The sequence below is a fragment of the Amblyraja radiata genome, chromosome 1 (genome assembly GCF_010909765.2).
Source record: "Amblyraja radiata isolate CabotCenter1 chromosome 1, sAmbRad1.1.pri, whole genome shotgun sequence".
NCBI classification, from domain to species: domain Eukaryota; kingdom Metazoa; phylum Chordata; class Chondrichthyes; order Rajiformes; family Rajidae; genus Amblyraja; species Amblyraja radiata.
The window spans coordinates 86237687-86256826 of record NC_045956.1 but is presented as its reverse complement, the minus strand read 5'-3'; the positions used below and the strand labels follow the sequence as shown (position 1 = coordinate 86256826).

Here is a 19140-nt window from a genome sequence, read left to right as displayed (position 1 = left end):
TTGCAGGCCCTTTAGACCCCAATATTCTGGATTGGAATTGTTACTAGGATCTCAAAGGTACCATGATAGCGACCTAAATCTTCTTTCCAGTCTCCAGCACTTTATTTTCAGACTGAAATATCATTAATTGCAGGAAGTTACATCCAAACTTAGGTAAGAGCTAATAGCAATCTATGGAAACTTACTGCATTTATGGTTTTTGGGTTCAATCGATCACTGGGTCTAGGATGTGGTTTAACTGTGGGCACTGCAGAGTTACTTGTTGCTGCTGCTGATGCCTTCTTCCTCTTTACATCAATTTTAGTTTTCTCATGCGACAAGGACGACATTATTTCCACATAGCCTCCAACTGCAAGAAAAAAATAGATGGTGAGACTTCTGGCGAGGGATGACAAGATGGTCAATTGCTTTACATAGTTCAAGAGATACAATAAACTTTACCTAGATATCCGTAACCTAACATTCACTAATTTTGTACGGTATTCTATAACAGTATAGTAAATAAGTCCTCAAATCAATCGGTCTTTGGGAGAGAGGAGACTGTTTTTGTCTTTTTAATAATTCAACAGCCAGCAATGATCAACATACAACTGCCACAAGAGACTGACACAAAAATTATGAAAAAAGCTTTTATTGAAGTAGCTTGACCATTAAATTCTTGTGAAGACGTCATTTCGCCAATCATTCAGATTAAGCCATGGAGAAAAAAATAAGTTGTGTCCCATGACTTTATCATTGCCATAAGACAGAGAAGTGGAGTAGTGTCTTTACTTATGTTGGTGAACTTGTCCTTAAATGTATTCTTATTTTCAGTAATCTTTGAGATAGTGGCATTTCACACACACCACTGAAAATTCCTCCATTAATTTCCCATGAGGGTCATTGCACTTTCCGTTGTAAGCCATATTACAGCTAGAATTACATCAACAGAGCCTTATCTATTGTTAATCATCTTGCAGCACGGTTACGTATCCAACATTTACTGTTCACAATTCTGCTTTCCCTGCTAACAGAAATGTGTGTTCTTTTAATAATTTTAAACATTTCTAATTTCTGAATTCTTCTCAGTGACAATGATGATTAAAAAAAAGTAACTCACCACAATTTTGATGCAAATCCATCCCATATGCAATTAGCTCTTTCTAAAATAATTTGAATGGTATAACAGCAACTTCATTTGAAACGGCCAATGTCACCAACTAGCCAATCTAGTCCTTTATCTGTAAGGTGGCACTCGAATTACTGGAACATTTACCGTCTCAGATCAGTTCAGTTTTGTATATTGTCATGTGTACTGAGGTAAGTGAAAAACTTTAGGTACAGTGATAAGGTTTAATTAGAATGAAATGCTTTAGGTTCAGTGAAAAGCTTTCCATAATTTACTTGATGCTGTTTTCTTTGAAGGAAAATCGTAACAAAGTGTGGTGATTGTTGTACTGCTGGGCAAGTGTAGAAAATAATTGTAATTATTACATCCAGCTTAGTAACCCAAATATCTTCTGCAGCCATCCATAAAGGTTAAACCACAAACAGTGCAAATCTACAGTTCTTGAAAATGTAATTTGCACTTGTCTGTATCACTGACCATGTTACCTTAATATAGTAAAGATCCAATCATATAGGGGACATTGTGATGCCTTTCCAGCCTATTTAAATTCTATTAATACATTTTTTAAGATATTACACAGTAGTATAATAAATGAATGTGAAGGGAGTATGGAACTCGGAGGGCTGGTGAGTGGGAAGACTGGCACACAGAACCTGGTGAGCCAAGTGGTAAACATTTGGATCTCGGAATATGTGTAGAAAGGAGCTGCAGAAGCTGGTTTGTTCAGTAGACACAAAATGCTGGAGTAACTCAGTGGGTCAGGCAGCATCTCTGAAATATAAGGATGGGTGATGTATCGGGTCAGGAATGTCACCCATCCTTATTTTCCAGCGATGCTGCCTGACCCTCTAAGTTACCCCAGCACTTTTGCCACCTCGTACGGGATCCAACCACTGGCCACATCTTCCAATCTCCTCCCCTTTCGGCATTCCGCAGAGACCGCTCCCTCCGTAACTTCTTGGTCAATTCGTCCCTTCCCACCCAAACCACCCACTAACCTGGTACTTTCCCTTGCAACTGCAGGAAATGCTACACTTGTCGCTTTACCTCCCCCCTTGACTCCATGCAAGGACCCAAGCAGTCTTTCCAGGTGAGACAAAGGTTTACCTGCACTTCCTGCAACCTCATCTATTGCATCCGCTGCTCTAGATGTCAAATGCTCTACATCGGTGAGATCAAGCGCAGGCTTGGCGATCACTTCACCCAACACCTCCGCACAGTCCACATTAACCAACCTGATTCCCGGTGGCTCAGTACTTCAACTCCCCCTCCCATTCTGAATCCCACCTTTCTGTCCTGGGTCTCCTCCATGGCCAGAGTGAGTCCCACCACATATTGCAGGAGTAGCACCTCATATTTCGCTTGGGTAGTTTACACCCCAGTGGTATGAACATTGACTTCTCCAATTTCAGGTAGTCCTTGCTTTTTCCCCTCCTTCCCCTCCCCATCCCAGCTCTCCCACAGCCCACTGTCTCCGCCCCTTCCTTTCTTCTTCCCGCCTCCCCCACCTCCACATCATTCTGAAGAAGGGTCTCGACCCGATACCTCACCTATTCCTTCGCTCTATAGATGCTGCCTCGCCCGCTGAGTTTCTCCAACATTTTTATCTACCCAGCACTTTGTGTTCATCTTTGGGATCTCTGAATAGTCGGATAGCACATCAGTGGGTTAGCATTACAGACAATGCTAATTTCAGAACATTGAGAACTTAATTAACCCAGTTACTGACCACTTGACAAACCATGCCTGAGTATTGTCTAGGTCTAGATTCTGTATGCTGCTTCATTTGCTGAGGAGTTGCAAATGGAAATAGACATTAGCAACATGCACCCTCCTTATGTTATGAAGAAGGAAGGTCAACGATGAAACAGCCAAGGATACTGGCCTGAGGAACTCCTGCAGTCATGTCTGGGGCTGTGTAAATTGACTGTCAGCAACCACATCCACTTTTATGCAACTTGTGAATCAACCAATAAAGTGTTTTCCTCATGATGCCCATTAGAAACATAGAAACATAGAAAATAGGTGCAGGAGTACGCCATTCGGCCCTTCGAGCCTGCACCGCCATTCAATATGATCATGGCTGATCATCCAACTCAGTATCCTGTACCTGCCTTCTCTCCATACCCCCTGATCCCTTTAGCCACTAGGGCCACATCTAACTCCCTCTTAAATATTGCCAATGAACTGGCCTCAACTACCTTCTGTGGCAGAGAATTCCAGAGATTCACCACTCACTGTGTGAAAAATGTTTTCCTCATCTCGGTCCTAAAAGATTTCCCCCTTATCCTTAAACACTGACCCCTTGTTCTGGACTTCCCCAACATCAGGAACAATCTTCCTGCATCTAGCCTGTCCAACCCCTTAAGAATTTTGTAAGTTTCTCTAAGATCCCCCCTCAATCTTCTAAATTCTAGCGAGCACAAACCGAGTCTATCCAGTCTTTCTTCATATGAAAGTCCTGACATCCCAGGAATCAGTCTGGTGAACTTTCTCTGTACTCCCTCTATGGCAAGAATGTATTTCCTCAGATTAGGAGACCAAAACTGTACGCAATACTCCAGGCGTGGTCTCACCAAGACCCTGTACAACTGCAGTAGAACCTCCCTGCTCCTATACTCAAATCCTTTTGCTATGAATGCTAACATACCATTCGCCTTCTTCACTGCCTGCTGAACCTGCATGCCTACTTTTAATGACTGGTGTACCATGACACCCAGGTCTCGTTGCATCTCCCCCTTTCCTAATCGGCCACCATTCAGATAATGGTCTACTTTCCTGTTTTTGCCACCAAAGTGGATAACCTCACATTTATCCACATTATACTGCATCTGCCATGCATTTGCCCACTCACCAAGCCTATCCAAGTCACCTTGCAGCCTCCTAGCATCCTCCACACAGCTAATACTGCCCCCCAGCTTCGTGTCATCCGCAAACTTGGAGATGTTGCATTCAATTCCCTCGTCCAAATCATTAATATATATCGTAAATAGCTGGGGTCCCAGCACTGAGCCTTGCGGTACCCCACTAGTCACTGCCTGCCATTGTGAAAAGGACCAGTTTACTCCTACTCTTTGCTTCCTGTCTGCCAGCCAGTTCTCTATCCACATCAATACTGAACCCCTAATACCGTGCTTTAAGTTTGTATACTAATCCCTTATGTGGGACCTTGTCGAAAGCCTTCTGAAAGTCCAGATATAACACATCCAATGGTTCTCCCTTATCCACTCTACTAGTTACATCCTCGAAAAATTCTATAAGATTCGTCAGACATGATTTACCTTTCATAAATCCATGCTGACTTTGTCCAATGATTTCACCACTTTCCAAATGTGCTGCTATCACATCTTTAATAACTGATTCTAGCAGTTTCCCCACTACCGACGTTAGACTAACTGGTCTGTAATTTACCGTTTTCTCTCTCTCTCCCTTTTTAAAAAGTGGGGTTACATTAGCTACCCTCCAATCCTCAGGAACTACTCCAGAATCTAAAGAGTTTTGAAAAATTATCACTAATGCATCCACTATTTCTGGGGCTACTTCCTTAAGTACTCTGGGATACAGCATATTTGGCCCTGGGGATTTATCGGCCTTTAACCCATTCAATTTACCTAACACCACTTCCCGGCTAACCTGGATTTCACTCAGTTCCTCCATCTCATTTGACCCCCGGTCCCCTGCTATTTCCGGCAGATTATTTATGTCTTCCTTCGTGAAGACAGAACCAAAGTAGTTATTCAATTGGTCTGCCATGTCCTTGTTCCCCATGATCAATTCACCTGTTTCTGACTGCAAGGGACCTACATTTGCTTTAACTAATCTTTTTCTCTTCACATATCTATAAAAGCTTTTGCAGTCAGTTTTTATGTTCCCTGCCAGTTTTCTTTCATAATCTATTTTCCCTTTCCTAATTAAGCCCTTTGTCCTCCTCTGCTGGACTCTGAATTTCTCCCAGTCCTCTGGTAGCTGCTTTTTCTGGCTAATTTGTAGCTTCAGTTTTATCGTCCCCCTGATGCCAGAAAATCACTGCCTTTAGGGCAAGATCAAGGACCATCACTCTCATTTCATCCTTGAAATTCAGCATGAAATGGTCTGCAGCAAGATCCTGACAAACTCCCAAATGGGCATCAATGAGCAGATTATTGGTGAGTAAGTGTCCTCGATAACACTGTTCATTGACAACCTCCATAATTTTGCTGATGATTCAGTGACATTATTTAGGTTGTATTTGTAAATCACTTTGTGATCAGGACATACCTAGAGATCTATTCGCACTGTTGGATAAGATGCCAGTATTGCAACTATTTTTTTAATAGTTTGGCTTGAGGCTCACCAATGTGAAGATTTTCTGTACCACACCCTCTTTTGGCACTACTTATCACCTAACATCTACTACATCATCCTTTGGCAAATCAACCATCTTCCCCTCCCCATCCCTTTCTACTTTCTGCAGGGATCACTCCTCCGTTACTCTCCAGTTCACTCATCCTTGCCCACTCACTCATCCCTGACCCCTGGCACTTTCACTACAACCATAAGAGGTACACTACTTGTCCCTGCATTTCTCAACCCCTTCCCATCCCACAGCTCACAGTTACACCCCTCCACTTTGTTCTATTTCCCATCATCTCTCATGTTACCACTTATCACCTTCCTTACTCATCAGATTCCAGCTTCTTCTGCCTCCTTCATCTCCACTTCGCACCTTCCAGACAATGTCTCTACCCCCACCTGCCTCCATCTGCACCTTTTTTCTTTCTCCTCCGTTTCTACCCATCACCCACAAGCTGCCATCTTGCAACTCCACCAGTCCTATATCTGGCTCCATCTGCCCACCATTCCTCTCTTCACCTGGTTCTATCTATCTTCTACCAGCCCCTGCCTCATCACTATCTCTCACCTTGTTATACTGGATATCTCCCCTCTGAACTCAGTCCTGATGCAGTTCGCAATCTAAAATATCCACCATTCCCTCAGCCTCCTCAGATGCTGCCTGACCCACTGAATTAGTCATAAAGTCATAAATGGAGGAAACAGGCTCATAGACCCTACCTACCTGCACCAACCAACATGTCCCATCTACACTAGTCCCACCTGCCTGAATTTGGCCAACATCCCTCTAAACCTATCCTATACATGTACTTGTCTCAATGTTTCTAAACGTTGCCATAGTACCTACCTCAACTACCTCCTCTGGCAGCTCATCCCATATACCAGTCACCCTTTGTGTCAAAAAAGTTACCCCTCAAGTTCCTATTAAATCTTTCCCCCATTACATTAAACCCAGGTCCACTGATTCTCGATTCTCCAACTCTGGCCAAGAGACTGTGCATTTACCCAATCTATCCCTGTCACAATGTTGTACACTTCTATAAAATTATCTCTCATCCCCCTCTGCTCCAATAAATGGAGTCCTAGCCTGCTCAACTGCTCCCTATAGCTCAGGTCCTCAAAAGTCCTGGCACCATTCTTATAAATTTGCTCTGCACTCTTTCAAGCTTGACAACGTCTTCCCTATAACATGGTGCACAAAACTGAACACTATACTCTAAATGGGGCCTCACCAACATATAACTGCAACATGACTGCACATATAATTACATCTTATTTTACTGCAACAAAGTGCCTGTACCCTGTTTCCTCCAGATTCCTGCAATCTCCTCTGTTTCGACGGATACGATATTAAAAATCAAAGCATGCTAGAAACTTAATTGTCTTGTCCTATACCCTTCACTATATCCAATGCTCTCAACTATTTTCATATATCACGTTGAGTGAATTGAATTAGCTGTAGACTAGGTTTATGAAAGTGCGGATCACAGGTGGAAGCCGAGATGGAATCATCCACTCAGCATGTCTGTCAAATATGATACCAATGTTTCAGCCTTATCTTTAGCTGCTTGAAGAGTGGAATCTTCTCTTCCAATTAGTTACAATACAATAGTAGGAGTAAACGGGTCCTTTTCACAATGGCAGGCAGTGACTAGTGGGGTACCGCAAGGCTCAGTTCTGGGACCCCAGCTATTTACGATATATATTAATGATTTGGACGAGGGAATTGAATGCAACATCCCCAAGTTTGCGGATGACACGAAGCTGGGGGGCAGTGTTAGCTGTGAGGAGGATGCTAGGAGGCTGCAAGGTGACTTGGATAGGCTGGGTGAGTGGGCAAATGCATGGCAGATGCAGTATAATGTGGATACATGTGAGTTTATCCACTTTGGTGGCAAAAACAGGAAAGTAGATTATTATCTGAATGGTGGTCGATTAGGAAAGGGGGAGATGCAACGAGACCTGGGTGTCATGGTACACCAGTCATTAAAAGTAGGCATGCAGGTGCAGCAGGCAGTGAATAAGGCGAATGGTATGTTAGCATTCATAGCAAAAGGATTTGAGTATAGGAGCAGGGAGGTTCTACTGCAGTTGTACAGGGTCTTGGTGAGACCACACCTGGAGTATTGCGTACAGTTTTGGTCTCCTAATCTGAGGAAAGACATTCTTGCCATAGAGGGAGTACAGAGAAGGTTCACCAGAATGATTCCTGGGATGTCAGGACTTTCATATGAAGAAAGACTGGATAGACTCGGTTTGTACTCGCTAAAATTTAGAAGATTGAGGGGGGATCTTATAGAAACTTACAAAATTCTTAAGGGGTTGGACAGGCTAGATGCAGGAAGATTGTTCCCGATGTTGGGGAAGTCCAGAACAAGGGGTCAGAGTTTAAGGATAAGGGGGAAATCTTTTAGTACCGAGATGAGGAAAACTTTTTTCACACAGAGAGTGGTGAATCTGTGGAATTCTCTGCCGCAGAAGGTAGTTGAGGCCAGTTCATTGGCTATATTTAAGAGGGAGTTAGATGTGGCCCTTGTGGCTAAAGGGATCAGGGGGTATGGAGAGAAGGCAGGTACAGGATACTGAGTTGGATGATCAGCCATGATCATATTGAATGGCGGTGCAGGCTCGAAGGGCCGAATGGCCTACTCCTGCACCTATTTTCTATGTTTCTATGTTTCTAATACAATACAATACAATATTTATTGTCATTTGCTTAGTTGCTTAGTTATCCACCACCATTAATGACTATATGTAGTAGGACTACAGAGCTTTGAACAAGTTCAAATGCTGTGTTGAAAGCACATAATCCTGCACTGATGTTACACCTTATTTTTAGGTGCACTCGACTTTGCTCCTGGCATGTCCTCTTGCACTTCTCAATGAACCAGGATTGATCGTAAACAGATTCTGAAACAAATGTATTTTTATTGCAAATTAGAAAGACAACTATGACAGCTTTGGCTGCATTGTCTCTCTGTCTGAAATGTTTTACAAGAATGATCAAGTGTCAAATTTAGATTGGCATAATATTCAAAATGATCTCTAGGGAAAGGAAGGTGTTAAAACATTGATATCTGAAAATAATGGCCTGTACAAAAAGAAATATTAAACACTGTTGACATTAGAAAGATTCCCTACTGTCTGGTCAGTGCTTTTGTATTAATTGCTGTAAATATTGCATGATATGCTCTTTCGTATACACTTAGCTTAAGAAGGAAATTGAAAGGCATCACAGAGTAGCTGCAGTTGCTAATAAACAAAAGATATTCCAAATGTCATCACATGAAAAAGTGCCTTTTTGCAAATCAATTATTTTCTGTAAGTAAATTCAGATTACCACAAGAAGATATTTGACTACCAAATCAAAGCTAGGAGTTAAAGCACAGAAGTACAAGCTATGGCCATTTCAAATTAAAACAGAAAGTAAAACATTAAATAAGATGACTGGAATGAAATAAATATGACCATTCTGATTAAGCCTTTAGAAATTGAATTCCATAAACTTCTGGCTGTCTGAATTAGATTAACTAAAATAGGTACTTGAATAAGGAAATTGGAACATTTAGTATTGCTTCTACATATTCAAATAAATCAGGCCAACATTGCTGTCGGACAGTCCATAAAATAGACAAATTACCATACGGTCAAGTAGTGATTAAAAAGACTAACTTATTTTTTAACATAACTGACTTTGGGAAACATTGGAAGTGCAGATACAGGAAAATGTATAAAACTTTTACTTAAAACTACACTGAATCTTGCCCAAACCCAAATTCTCTCAGGTAAAAAAAGGCAAAAGATTTGAATTTGACAAAAGGGTGCATACAGTTTTGTTCTCTTTAGCAAGATATATTGAGGGATCAAGTTGGTTACACTTTGGCGCCATCACATGGAAGAACAATGTATTCATCTTTTAACAATCAACTGAATTTCCACAAAATAGGAAAATTATACAATGTAATTTGCAAGATTATATTCAAAACAATTATCAACACTGTGAAACTTGTTATTACATGACAAAGCACCTGGGTAAAGAACAAAGAAGAGTCTCAAAGAATGACAAAGGCGGGGAAATGTGGAGGAAAAGGGATGACGGCGAAGAGAATTAAAGCCAAGACCAAGAAGACAACTAGCAGAATTTTGGTGGAGATTGTGATGATGGGGCAGAGCCTGGCGTCATCAGTGTGTGAAATGTATCTTACGTGGTCATTGAAATGAAAAGCCAGTGTCCAAATATGAAGGAAGTGGAAACATGAATTATTGAGGAACTCCAGAAATAGCAGAGTAGGACGAGGAGAATAAACCATTCCTGAACACAGAGAAAAGTGCATTGTAACAGCTCACCAAAGAAAAGAGGCATGGCACAAGAAGTGACATGCGACCATTCATGTTAAAACACATAGAGGAGGATGAATAATAGCCCCCAAATATTTAGGGAAATATTTAATTACTTCCATTAAATCTTCAGAAGCATGAGATTAGAGTTAAAAAAATGTAGTTGTCGGAACATCCAGAGATTCGAGGTAATTTCTGTAATAGCAAACAATTTGAGAAGCATAAAGGCAGTCCATCGATTCATGATGTTCAACCAGACTTTGCAATGAAATAAAATCAAGAAATAAATTCAAGAATTCAATAAATTCAAACACAAAATAAATTCAAGTTCACATTTACAGCAATTAATAAATAAAAGAGTAAGTAGCAACAGGGCCAATATTTTATCATACTAACAGTATGGCACCTTATCAATTGATAAATACCAAGTCAGATGATCTACATCTCAGAATTCTGAAAGAGATGATGATGGACATAGTGCATGGCGGTCCGCAGGGGGTGTGCGATGGCTGTGGTCGCCCCCCCCCCCCCCCTTTTTTCCAGAGTTTAAAAAAATCCAGAGTGAAAAAAAAAAACATTGGGGCGCAATATATATTTATTCTACGCCAGGACAGAGGGAGCCTTGCATTTGGGCTCCTTGGCCCTCTTGCAGCCATACAGCCACTGGATGACCCTGGCGTTGCACTCGATGACCGAGAGGGCAGAGGCTTGTTCTTCCCCCGGAACGGCTCGTTGCTGCAGACTTCAAAGTCTGTCACATTTTTGAAGATTTGCATTAATAACTCGAGAAATAAAGCATGACATTTTCAGATATGGCAATTTTGGACTCCAGGGGAAAAATCTCTACCGGAGTATGTAAAAATGGTACCGTTAGCACGTCTTTTTTCGAGAAGATGTGATTATACACAAACAAACACACACACGAACAAACACACACACATCCAAGATCAGACTTTTAATAGTTACTCGACCAAGGGGGACCTGTTGGGTCCTGTCCCCTCAACACGTGGTTGCGGGAGGGGGAGGGGGGGGGGGGGGGAGGCCTGTGGCGTCACACACGCACTAACCACCTCCACACACACACACGCTAACCACCACCCCCCACCCCCCACCCCCCACACTAACCACCCCCCCTTGATATTATATTATTATTCATTCGCTCCTTTTACCCCATCCCCTGCCATATCCACTCACGCATAGCCCCCAACTCGCAGGCGTGGCTAGGGAGGGAGAGAGGGCAGGGCAGAGAGAGGGAAGGGGCAGAGGGAGGGCAGGGGCATAGTCAGAGAGAGGGCAGAGTCAGAGAGAGGGCAGGATCAGAGAGAGGGCAGGATCAGAGAGAGGGCAGGGGCAGAGAGGACAGGGGCAGAGAGGACAGGGGCAGAGAGGACAGGGGCAGGGAGAAGACGAGGGCAGGGGCAGAGGGGGCAGAGGGGGGCAGGGGCAGAGGGCAGAGGGGGCGGGGGGCAGGGAGGGAGCGGGAGGGGGGCAGAGAGGGAGCAGGGGAAGAGAGGGAGGGGGTTAGAATTTGAGGGTGGGGGGGTGCGGCGTCACACGGGAGGGCTGGTTCCCTAACGCAACACTTCCTCACTCCAGCTCTGAGCTCCAGCTCCGGGCTCCAGCTCTGGGTTCTAGCTGCTGGCAAGATCTATTGTGATGTCATCAACGAAAGCGCCGGTTTATTTTCTAAATTTTATCGGATTTGTGAACATTTTCATAAATAACTCGAGAAATAAAGGACAAAATTTTCAGGTAAGGCAATTTCTGACTCCAGGGGATAAATCTTTACCCAAATATGTAAAAAGTTTAACTTTTAGAGCTTTGTTTTTTCGAGAAGATGTGACAACACACAAACAAATAAATACACCCCCACACACACACACCAACATCCAAGATCAGAGTTTTATAGTTATATAAGGATATGATTGAATCAAAATCAAGAATTCTAAATTCACATTTCAAAAATGATTCCACAATTCAGTAGCACTGATTTTCAGTATTCCATACTGATATTTGAGAATACATGAGGTTACATACAAAATACTGATTTTCAAAAATCCAGTTTCTGTGTAGTACGTTCTATTGCATTTATGTGAGAAATATGCATTTCCCCAACAAAATACTGATTTTCAGCCATCAAAATACGGAAATGCTCGGTGAAACTTGGCAGCTCTGCAATTATTCACAATCACATTGTGTTTGAGAATTCAAAATGTGATTTGTGATCTTGTTTATGTCATCATGGAACTAGAATGTGTAATAATAGTATGACAGTAAAATAGGTTAGTTTGAAAGCGATCATAGTAATGTAAATGCACCATTTAGTTTTACTTCAATTTTCATGATGGAAATTGGAGTCGAACTAAATGTTGTATTCACATCTCTATTCCATATTGAAATTGATGTGATGTGAAATTGTTAGGTCAGGAGGACCATTAAAGGTGCACTGCACACACTAACACAGTCGAACAGTAACAGGCAATCAAATCAACACACAAATCATTTTCTAAAAAAAGGTTTTCTTTACTGCAAAAACTTACAGTATTTTATTTGCAGTTTTTGCATGCTCCTTTATAACATTTTACATAACATTTTACAACAGTACAACTTGATTATTAAAACAAGGACAACTTCAATTCTTGATTTAAAAAATGTATACAACAATGACCCCAATCATCCCATTCCACCCACTCATTACTCAACCAAAATTATTTCTGAAATATTGGTCATTAATTCAGTGCAAAAATGCTCCAAAATGAGGCTCAGAATGCACCAGAGTGCATCTAAAACCCCAGCGCGCACATTTTTTCACATAAAATGTTTGTAATCTTGTCATGCCACCCCCCTTTGTGAAAAGTTTTGTATGAGCCTGTAGTGGAGAGTGGTTACCACCTTGCAAAAAGCTATAGATCCTGGAATGGTTTCTGCATATCAGAGGATAGCGACCATGACCCTACAATCTCATAGGGAAGGTGATAAATCAGGGAGCTATTGCCCTATTCGGCTGACTAGCAGTTTTGAAAATGTCCTTCTCAGATTAGCAGGCTGCAACTTGTGGGGGACCATGAAAATCAGTGATAGGGATCCAACTATTCACAATAATTTGGCTGAGTGGTAAGTAAGATATCCTTGTTTCGTGATGATGCAAAGCTAATTAGGAATGTAATATAGACCGAGTAATATAAAAATGGTTTCAAGGGGACATAAACAATCTTAAGTGTGTAGCTACAATATAGGAGATGGTGCATGTAGAAAAATGTTCCTAGGTATAAAGATCACCAAAAGTGTGTCTTGGTCCAGCTATATTGATGCTATGGCCAAGAAAACACATGAACTACACTATTTCCTCAAGAGTTGTGGATGCAGCCCAATCTCTCACCCTAACCAGCCTGCCTCCCGTTGACTCCATTTACACCATACTGCCAAATAACACAATAAAGGTGTAAGAAGGACCTGCATATGCTGGTTTACACCAAAGACAGACAAAATGCTGGGGTAACTCAGCGAGTCAGGCAGCATCTCTGGAGAAAAGGAATAAGTGACATTTCAGGTTGTGACCTGACAGGTCTGATGAAGGGTGCCAAACCGAAACATCACCTATTCCTTTTCTCCAGGGATGCTGCCTGACCCTCTGAGTTACTCCAGCATTTGTATCTATCTTCTAACACAATAAAGGACCGCTCACACCCCAGTCATCCTCCCCTCTCCCATCATGTAGAAGGTACAAATGCTTTAAAGTATATACCACCAGATTTAGGAACAGCTTCTACCCCACTATTAGCAGACTCTTGAATTGACATCTAATAAACCAAGCATGAATTCCTGATCTCCCAATTTACCTCCATGTGGCCCTTGCACTTTCTCTGCAGCTGCAACACTACATTCTGCATTCTGTTTATTTAACCTTCTCTATCACCTGGTGTATTCATATATGATATTATTGTACTCATGCATAGTATAATTTAGCTGAATAGTACACACATGTTTCTCACTGTTTCTCAGTACATGTGATAATAATAATAAACCAGTGCAAATGTGTCCATCAGTAGAGAAATTATGAGAGCCTGCAAAATATAAATGTTCAAGAGGGTCTGGAAGTCCTTGCACACAAATCACCGAAAGCAAACCTGCCAGCAGAGCAAGTAATTTGGATGGCAAATAGAGTTAATTTTATTGTAAATTACTTGAATGTTTCCAAACATGCAAAAATGAGTTCAAAGATCAGCTGCTCTGAACTGTTTTCACATTAAGTAAAATGAAGCATTTTGGAGACACAAAGAGAGGTTGAGACTGAAATAAAAATGTAGCATTTCCATGAGAAGCTTTAGGAACTGATGTTGGCTGCAATTAGCAGATTAAAGAAACATATCAAACAATTATCCAAGTAATAAAAATAATAGAAACATACAAATATCAGGTGTAAAAATATGGAGCATAAAACATGATATCTTCCAAATGATTTCCCCCTCTCCACAACATCTTTTGCTCCTTTATTTTTCTCTCCTGCATCATTACTTTCATCCCACTGCCTGACATTGCCCCCGCTCCTATTCCCCTCCATTTCCCCCAATATACAGTGCCAGCTTCTTTCCTCCTCCCACACACACTTCCTCTCCACACTTTGGCATTTCCAAATGACCCCCCATCAACAATCTTCCTTGTTCCTCTCTTGCCTCTTGCTTCTTACCTCTTCCTCTCTTACCTCTCCTTCACAACCATTATCCCGCATCTGAACCTTCCCTTCCATATCTCTTTTTTGCACCCCTCTCTTTCCTGCACCACCTCCATCTGATTTCCCCTCTTGTACCTTTTCTCTTCTTCACACCCATCCCCTTCCTCCTTTACTTTCAATTGTACCTTCCTCTCAGGCATCTTCATCTGAATTGCCCTCTCCACTATCCTTCTCTTCCACCGACTTTCACCTTACTCCATTCCTCATTCACCTTCCCTCCTGCACTTCCATATTCGCCTTTCACCATCCCTGCCTTCACCGTCCCACAGCGTCCCACTGTCCCTGACCCTTCCTCCCTCCCTCCTGCCCACTCGTACAGCTCCCTTCCCTCCCTCTATCCCCTCCCAATCTTCCCTTCCCTCCCTCTATCCCCCCAATCTTCCCTTCCCTCCCTCTATCCCCCCAATCTTCCCTTCCCTCCCTCTATCCCCCCAATCTTCCCTTCCCTCCCTCTATCCCCCCAATCTTCCCTTCCCTCCCTCTATCCCCCCCAACCTCCCCTTCCCTCCCTCTATCCCCCCCAATCTCCCCTTCCCTCCCTCTATCCCTCCTCCTCCTTCTCCCTCTTTCCTTCTCGCCCATCTCCCCCTAACGTGGACCACATCTCCTCTCACTCACCCCGTCCCTTCTCCCTCCACCTCCCCCTTCACCAGGCCGCCCCCCCCCCCCCCTCTCTCCCCCCTCTATCTCTCCCCCCTCTATCCCCCCTCTCTCCCCCCCCCTCTCTCCTCCCCTCTCTCCTCCCCTCTATCCCCCCTCTATCCCCCCTCTATCCCTCTCCTCACCTCCGTCGTCGTCGCCGCCGCTTCCCCGTTGCCCGGCAGCGGTTCCCTCTCCCTACGGAATCCGCTGGGGTTTCGGCTCCGAGCGCGATTCTCAAAACCGTTCCCTCACGCTGATCACAGCCACGCTCTGCACGCTCACGTTTACCTCCGGGTAAAATCATTGCTCCATTTGTGCTCACGTCGCTGGTTAAATTTAGTTCCTTTCAACTCATTTATTTTAAATGTGTTTTCTTCGACTCTCTGTCGACTTTTCCTGCTCCATAATGTTGGCAACTCTTTCCTGCAAACCTAAAATCGATGCACTCTGAAGTTGGTCCCCACAGCATGCATTTTGCGCACAAAAACCAAGACCAATTTTCCTCCCAGGTTCTTAAGTCAATCTTTCTCACAACAAGAGCAGTTGATATCTGGAACTCACTGCCAGATGAAGGTAGAATCAGCTACAATCACTGCCATCTAGCATTTAGACAGATAAATAGGTAAGGCACAGAAAGATACCGTCTTAATGCAGGGCAAATGGGATTAGTGGGTTAAAAGATTGACATGGATAAGGTGGGTTGATGGGCCCCATTTCTGCTGTATCATATATGACAGTAAGAAATGCAGCATTAACCGTATATCCCCAATGCATCATAATAGAGTGAACCTGGAGAATCTAACATATTTTGTTAGGTAAAGGTATAGTAGAATAAATGGGGTTTGAGTTAGAAATTAACCATAGTCCAAGTCTCCTAGATAGTACCTTCCAAACTCACAACCTCTACCAGCTACAACAACAAGGGCAGCAAAAGCACAGGCACACCACCACCTAGAGGTTGTCCTCCAAGTGGCACACATTCCTGATTTGAAAATATATCACCAATTATTAACTTATCTCAGTATTTTATACACAAAAGGCTCAACTACAACTTCCAACAACTTACCTGGATCAGAAAAACGGCAGAAATCGGTGCCGTTTCGGACAAGCTGCTTGAGCACCTCAAGGCTCTCGCAATTTCGCGATCTCCCGCAGCTGTGGGAGCCCTGGACTTTAAACTTTCCCACGCTGGCTGTGGAACTCCCGACCCGACTGAGGATCCCAGGTACGGTACCTGGAGACCCCGGGATGACCCCCAGAGCCGACGGGCTGGATCTCCCAGCAACAACGGAGCTGGAGCTGCAGCTGCCGACTTTGAGGGAATCCACGTTCGTTACGGAGCTGGAGCTGCCGTCTGTGAGGGAATCCCCGTTCCAGCGCAGGTCCGCAGAAACAGCAGGTACAGCAAGTACAGTACCTGGAAACAAAGGGGAAGCCTCCATTGTGTCCGGAAACGTGGCCGTCGGGCAGGACTTCAGGTCAGAATGAAGCGCAGGGGACTTCGGCCCCCTCTCCCTACCATCCTACTGGCTAATGTACAGTCCCTTGAAAACAAAGTGGAGGACTTAAGGGCAAGACTGCTTTATCAAAGGGAGCTGAGGGAATGCTCTGTGTTCTGTTTCACAGAGACATGGCTCACCCCCAGCTCCCCAGACTCAGCGGTCCAGCCTGAAGGGTTCTCCATCCACCGCATGGACCGTACCCTGGCATCTGGGAAAGGGAGAGGAGGGGGCGTCTGCCTCATGGTCAACTCTGCATGGTGTTCCGACGTGGCAGTCCTGACCAACTCCTGCTCTCCACACCTTGAACATCTGGCGGTGAAGTGCCGTCCCTTCTACCTCCCGAGAGAATTCACCTCCATTATCCTGACCGCGGTCTACATCCCACCCCAGGCAGACGTCCGTCTGGCACTGGAGGAGCTGCAGGCCGTGGTCAACAAACACCAGACGTCTTACCCCGAGGCATTTACCACCATTGCTGGGGACTTCAATAAGGCGAACCTCAAGAAATCACTCCCCAACTTCCACCAACATGTCTCCTGCTGCACCAGAGGACCTAACACCCTCGACCACTGCTACACCACCATTAAGAATGCCTATCGTTCTATCCCTCGCCCTCACTTCGGTAAATCCGACCATACCGCGGTGCTGCTTCTTCCTGCCTACAAGCAGCAATTAAAGAGCGCACCCCCAGAAGTGAGGACAGCACAGAGCTGGTCGGGGGGGGGGGGGGCAGAAGAACAACTCCAGGACTGTTTGGAGTCTGTAGACTGGGCAATGTTCAAGGACTCGGCAACGGACTTGAACGAATATGCCACAGTCGTTACAGACTTCATAAAGAAATGTGTGGAGGACTGCATCCCTACAAAAACCTTCCGAGTGTTTCCCAATCAGAAACCTTGGATGAACTTTGAGATCCGCACTCTCCTGAAGTCCAGACACAGGGCATTCACCTCCGATGATACAGTGGCCTACATGAAGACCAGATACGACCTTGGTAAGGCCATCAAAAAGGCCAAAAGGGACTTCTGCTCCAAACTGGAGGACGAGACAGATGTTCGGCAGCTGTGGCAGGGTCTGAATGCAATCACCTCCTACAAGGCAAAACCAGGAGGCAGCTCGAATGCCGGTGTAACATCACTCCCTGACGAGCTCAATGCGTTTTACGCACGCTTTGACAGGGAAAATACTGATGTGCCTTCCCGATCCCCCATTCGCTGCGATGGCATTTCAGTCTCAGTCACAGAGGCCGATGTCAGGAAATCCTTCAGGGGGGTGAACCCCCGAAAAGCACCTGGTCCTGATGGTATACCCGGTCGTGTTCTAAAAACCTGTGCGGACCAACTGGCGGGAGTTTTTACGGACATTTTCAACCTCTCACTTCTGAGGTCTGAGGTCCCCACCTGCTTTAAAAGGGCATCAATTATACCGGTGCCCAAGAAGAGTAAGGTGACATGCCTCAATGACTATCGACCAGTGGCACTAACGCCGGTGGTGATGAAGTGCTTTGAGAGGTTGATCATGGAGCAAATCAACTCCTACATCGACAAAAACCTGGACCCACTGCAGTTCGCGTACCGCCACAACAGATCAACGGTGGATGCGATCTCGCTGGCCCTCCACTCCGCACTGGACCACTTGGACAACAAAAACTCATATGTCAGGCTGTTATTCATTGATTACAGCTCGGCATTTAACACAATCATCCCCTCCAAACTGGTTACCAAACTCGCAGAACTGGGTCTCTGCGCATCCCTCTGCAACTGGATCCTTGACTTCCTCGTCCACAGACCACAGTCTGTTCGTATTGGTGGAAATGTGTCAGCCTCAATAACAATCAGCACGGGAGCACCTCAAGGCTGCGTGCTCAGCCCCCTGCTGTACTCACTCTATACCCATGACTGCGTAGCGAACCACAGTGCGAACTCTATCATCAAGTTCGCTGACGACACCACTATTGTGGGGCGTATCACTGATGGGGATGAGTCAGAGTACAGAAGAGAGATCGAGCAACTGTCCATATGGTGCCAGCGCAATAACCTGGCCCTCAACACCAGCAAAACCAAGGAACTGATTGTGGACTTTGGAAGGAGTAGGAGGGGGACCCACAGCCCCATTTATATCAACGGGTCGATGGTTGAAAGGGTCAAGAGCTTCAAATTCCTGGGCGTGCACATCTCTGAAGATCTTTCCTGGTCCGAGAACACTAATGCAATCATCAAAAAAGCACATCAGCGCCTCTACTTTCTGAGAAGATTACGGAGAGTCGGATTGTCAAGGAAGACTCTCTCTAACTTCTACAGGTGCATGCTGACCGGTTGCATCGTGGCTTGGTTCGGCAACTTGAGCGCCCTGGAGAGGAAAAGACTTAAAAGGTAGTAAACACTGCCCAGTCCATCATCGGCTCTGACCTTCCTTCCATTGAGGGGATTTATCGCAGTCGCTGCCTCAAAAAGGCTGGCAGTATCATCAAAGACCGACACCATCCT

At 44.4% G+C, this 19140-nt stretch overlaps 1 protein-coding gene across 1 annotated transcript in view; it reads right to left on the bottom strand.

The window, feature by feature from the left end:
- pacrgl (parkin coregulated like) overlaps positions 1-15410 on the bottom strand; it is a 44025-nt gene extending 28615 nt beyond the window's left edge. The window contains exons 1-2 of the mRNA XM_033026301.1: positions 15296-15410; positions 186-349 (exon numbers count right to left, since the gene is read on the bottom strand). Coding sequence (XP_032882192.1) covers positions 186-329 — 144 coding nt within the window. The 5' untranslated portion in view covers positions 330-349; positions 15296-15410. The remainder of the gene's footprint in view (positions 1-185; positions 350-15295) is intronic.
- Positions 15411-19140: the final 3730 nt, after the last annotated feature.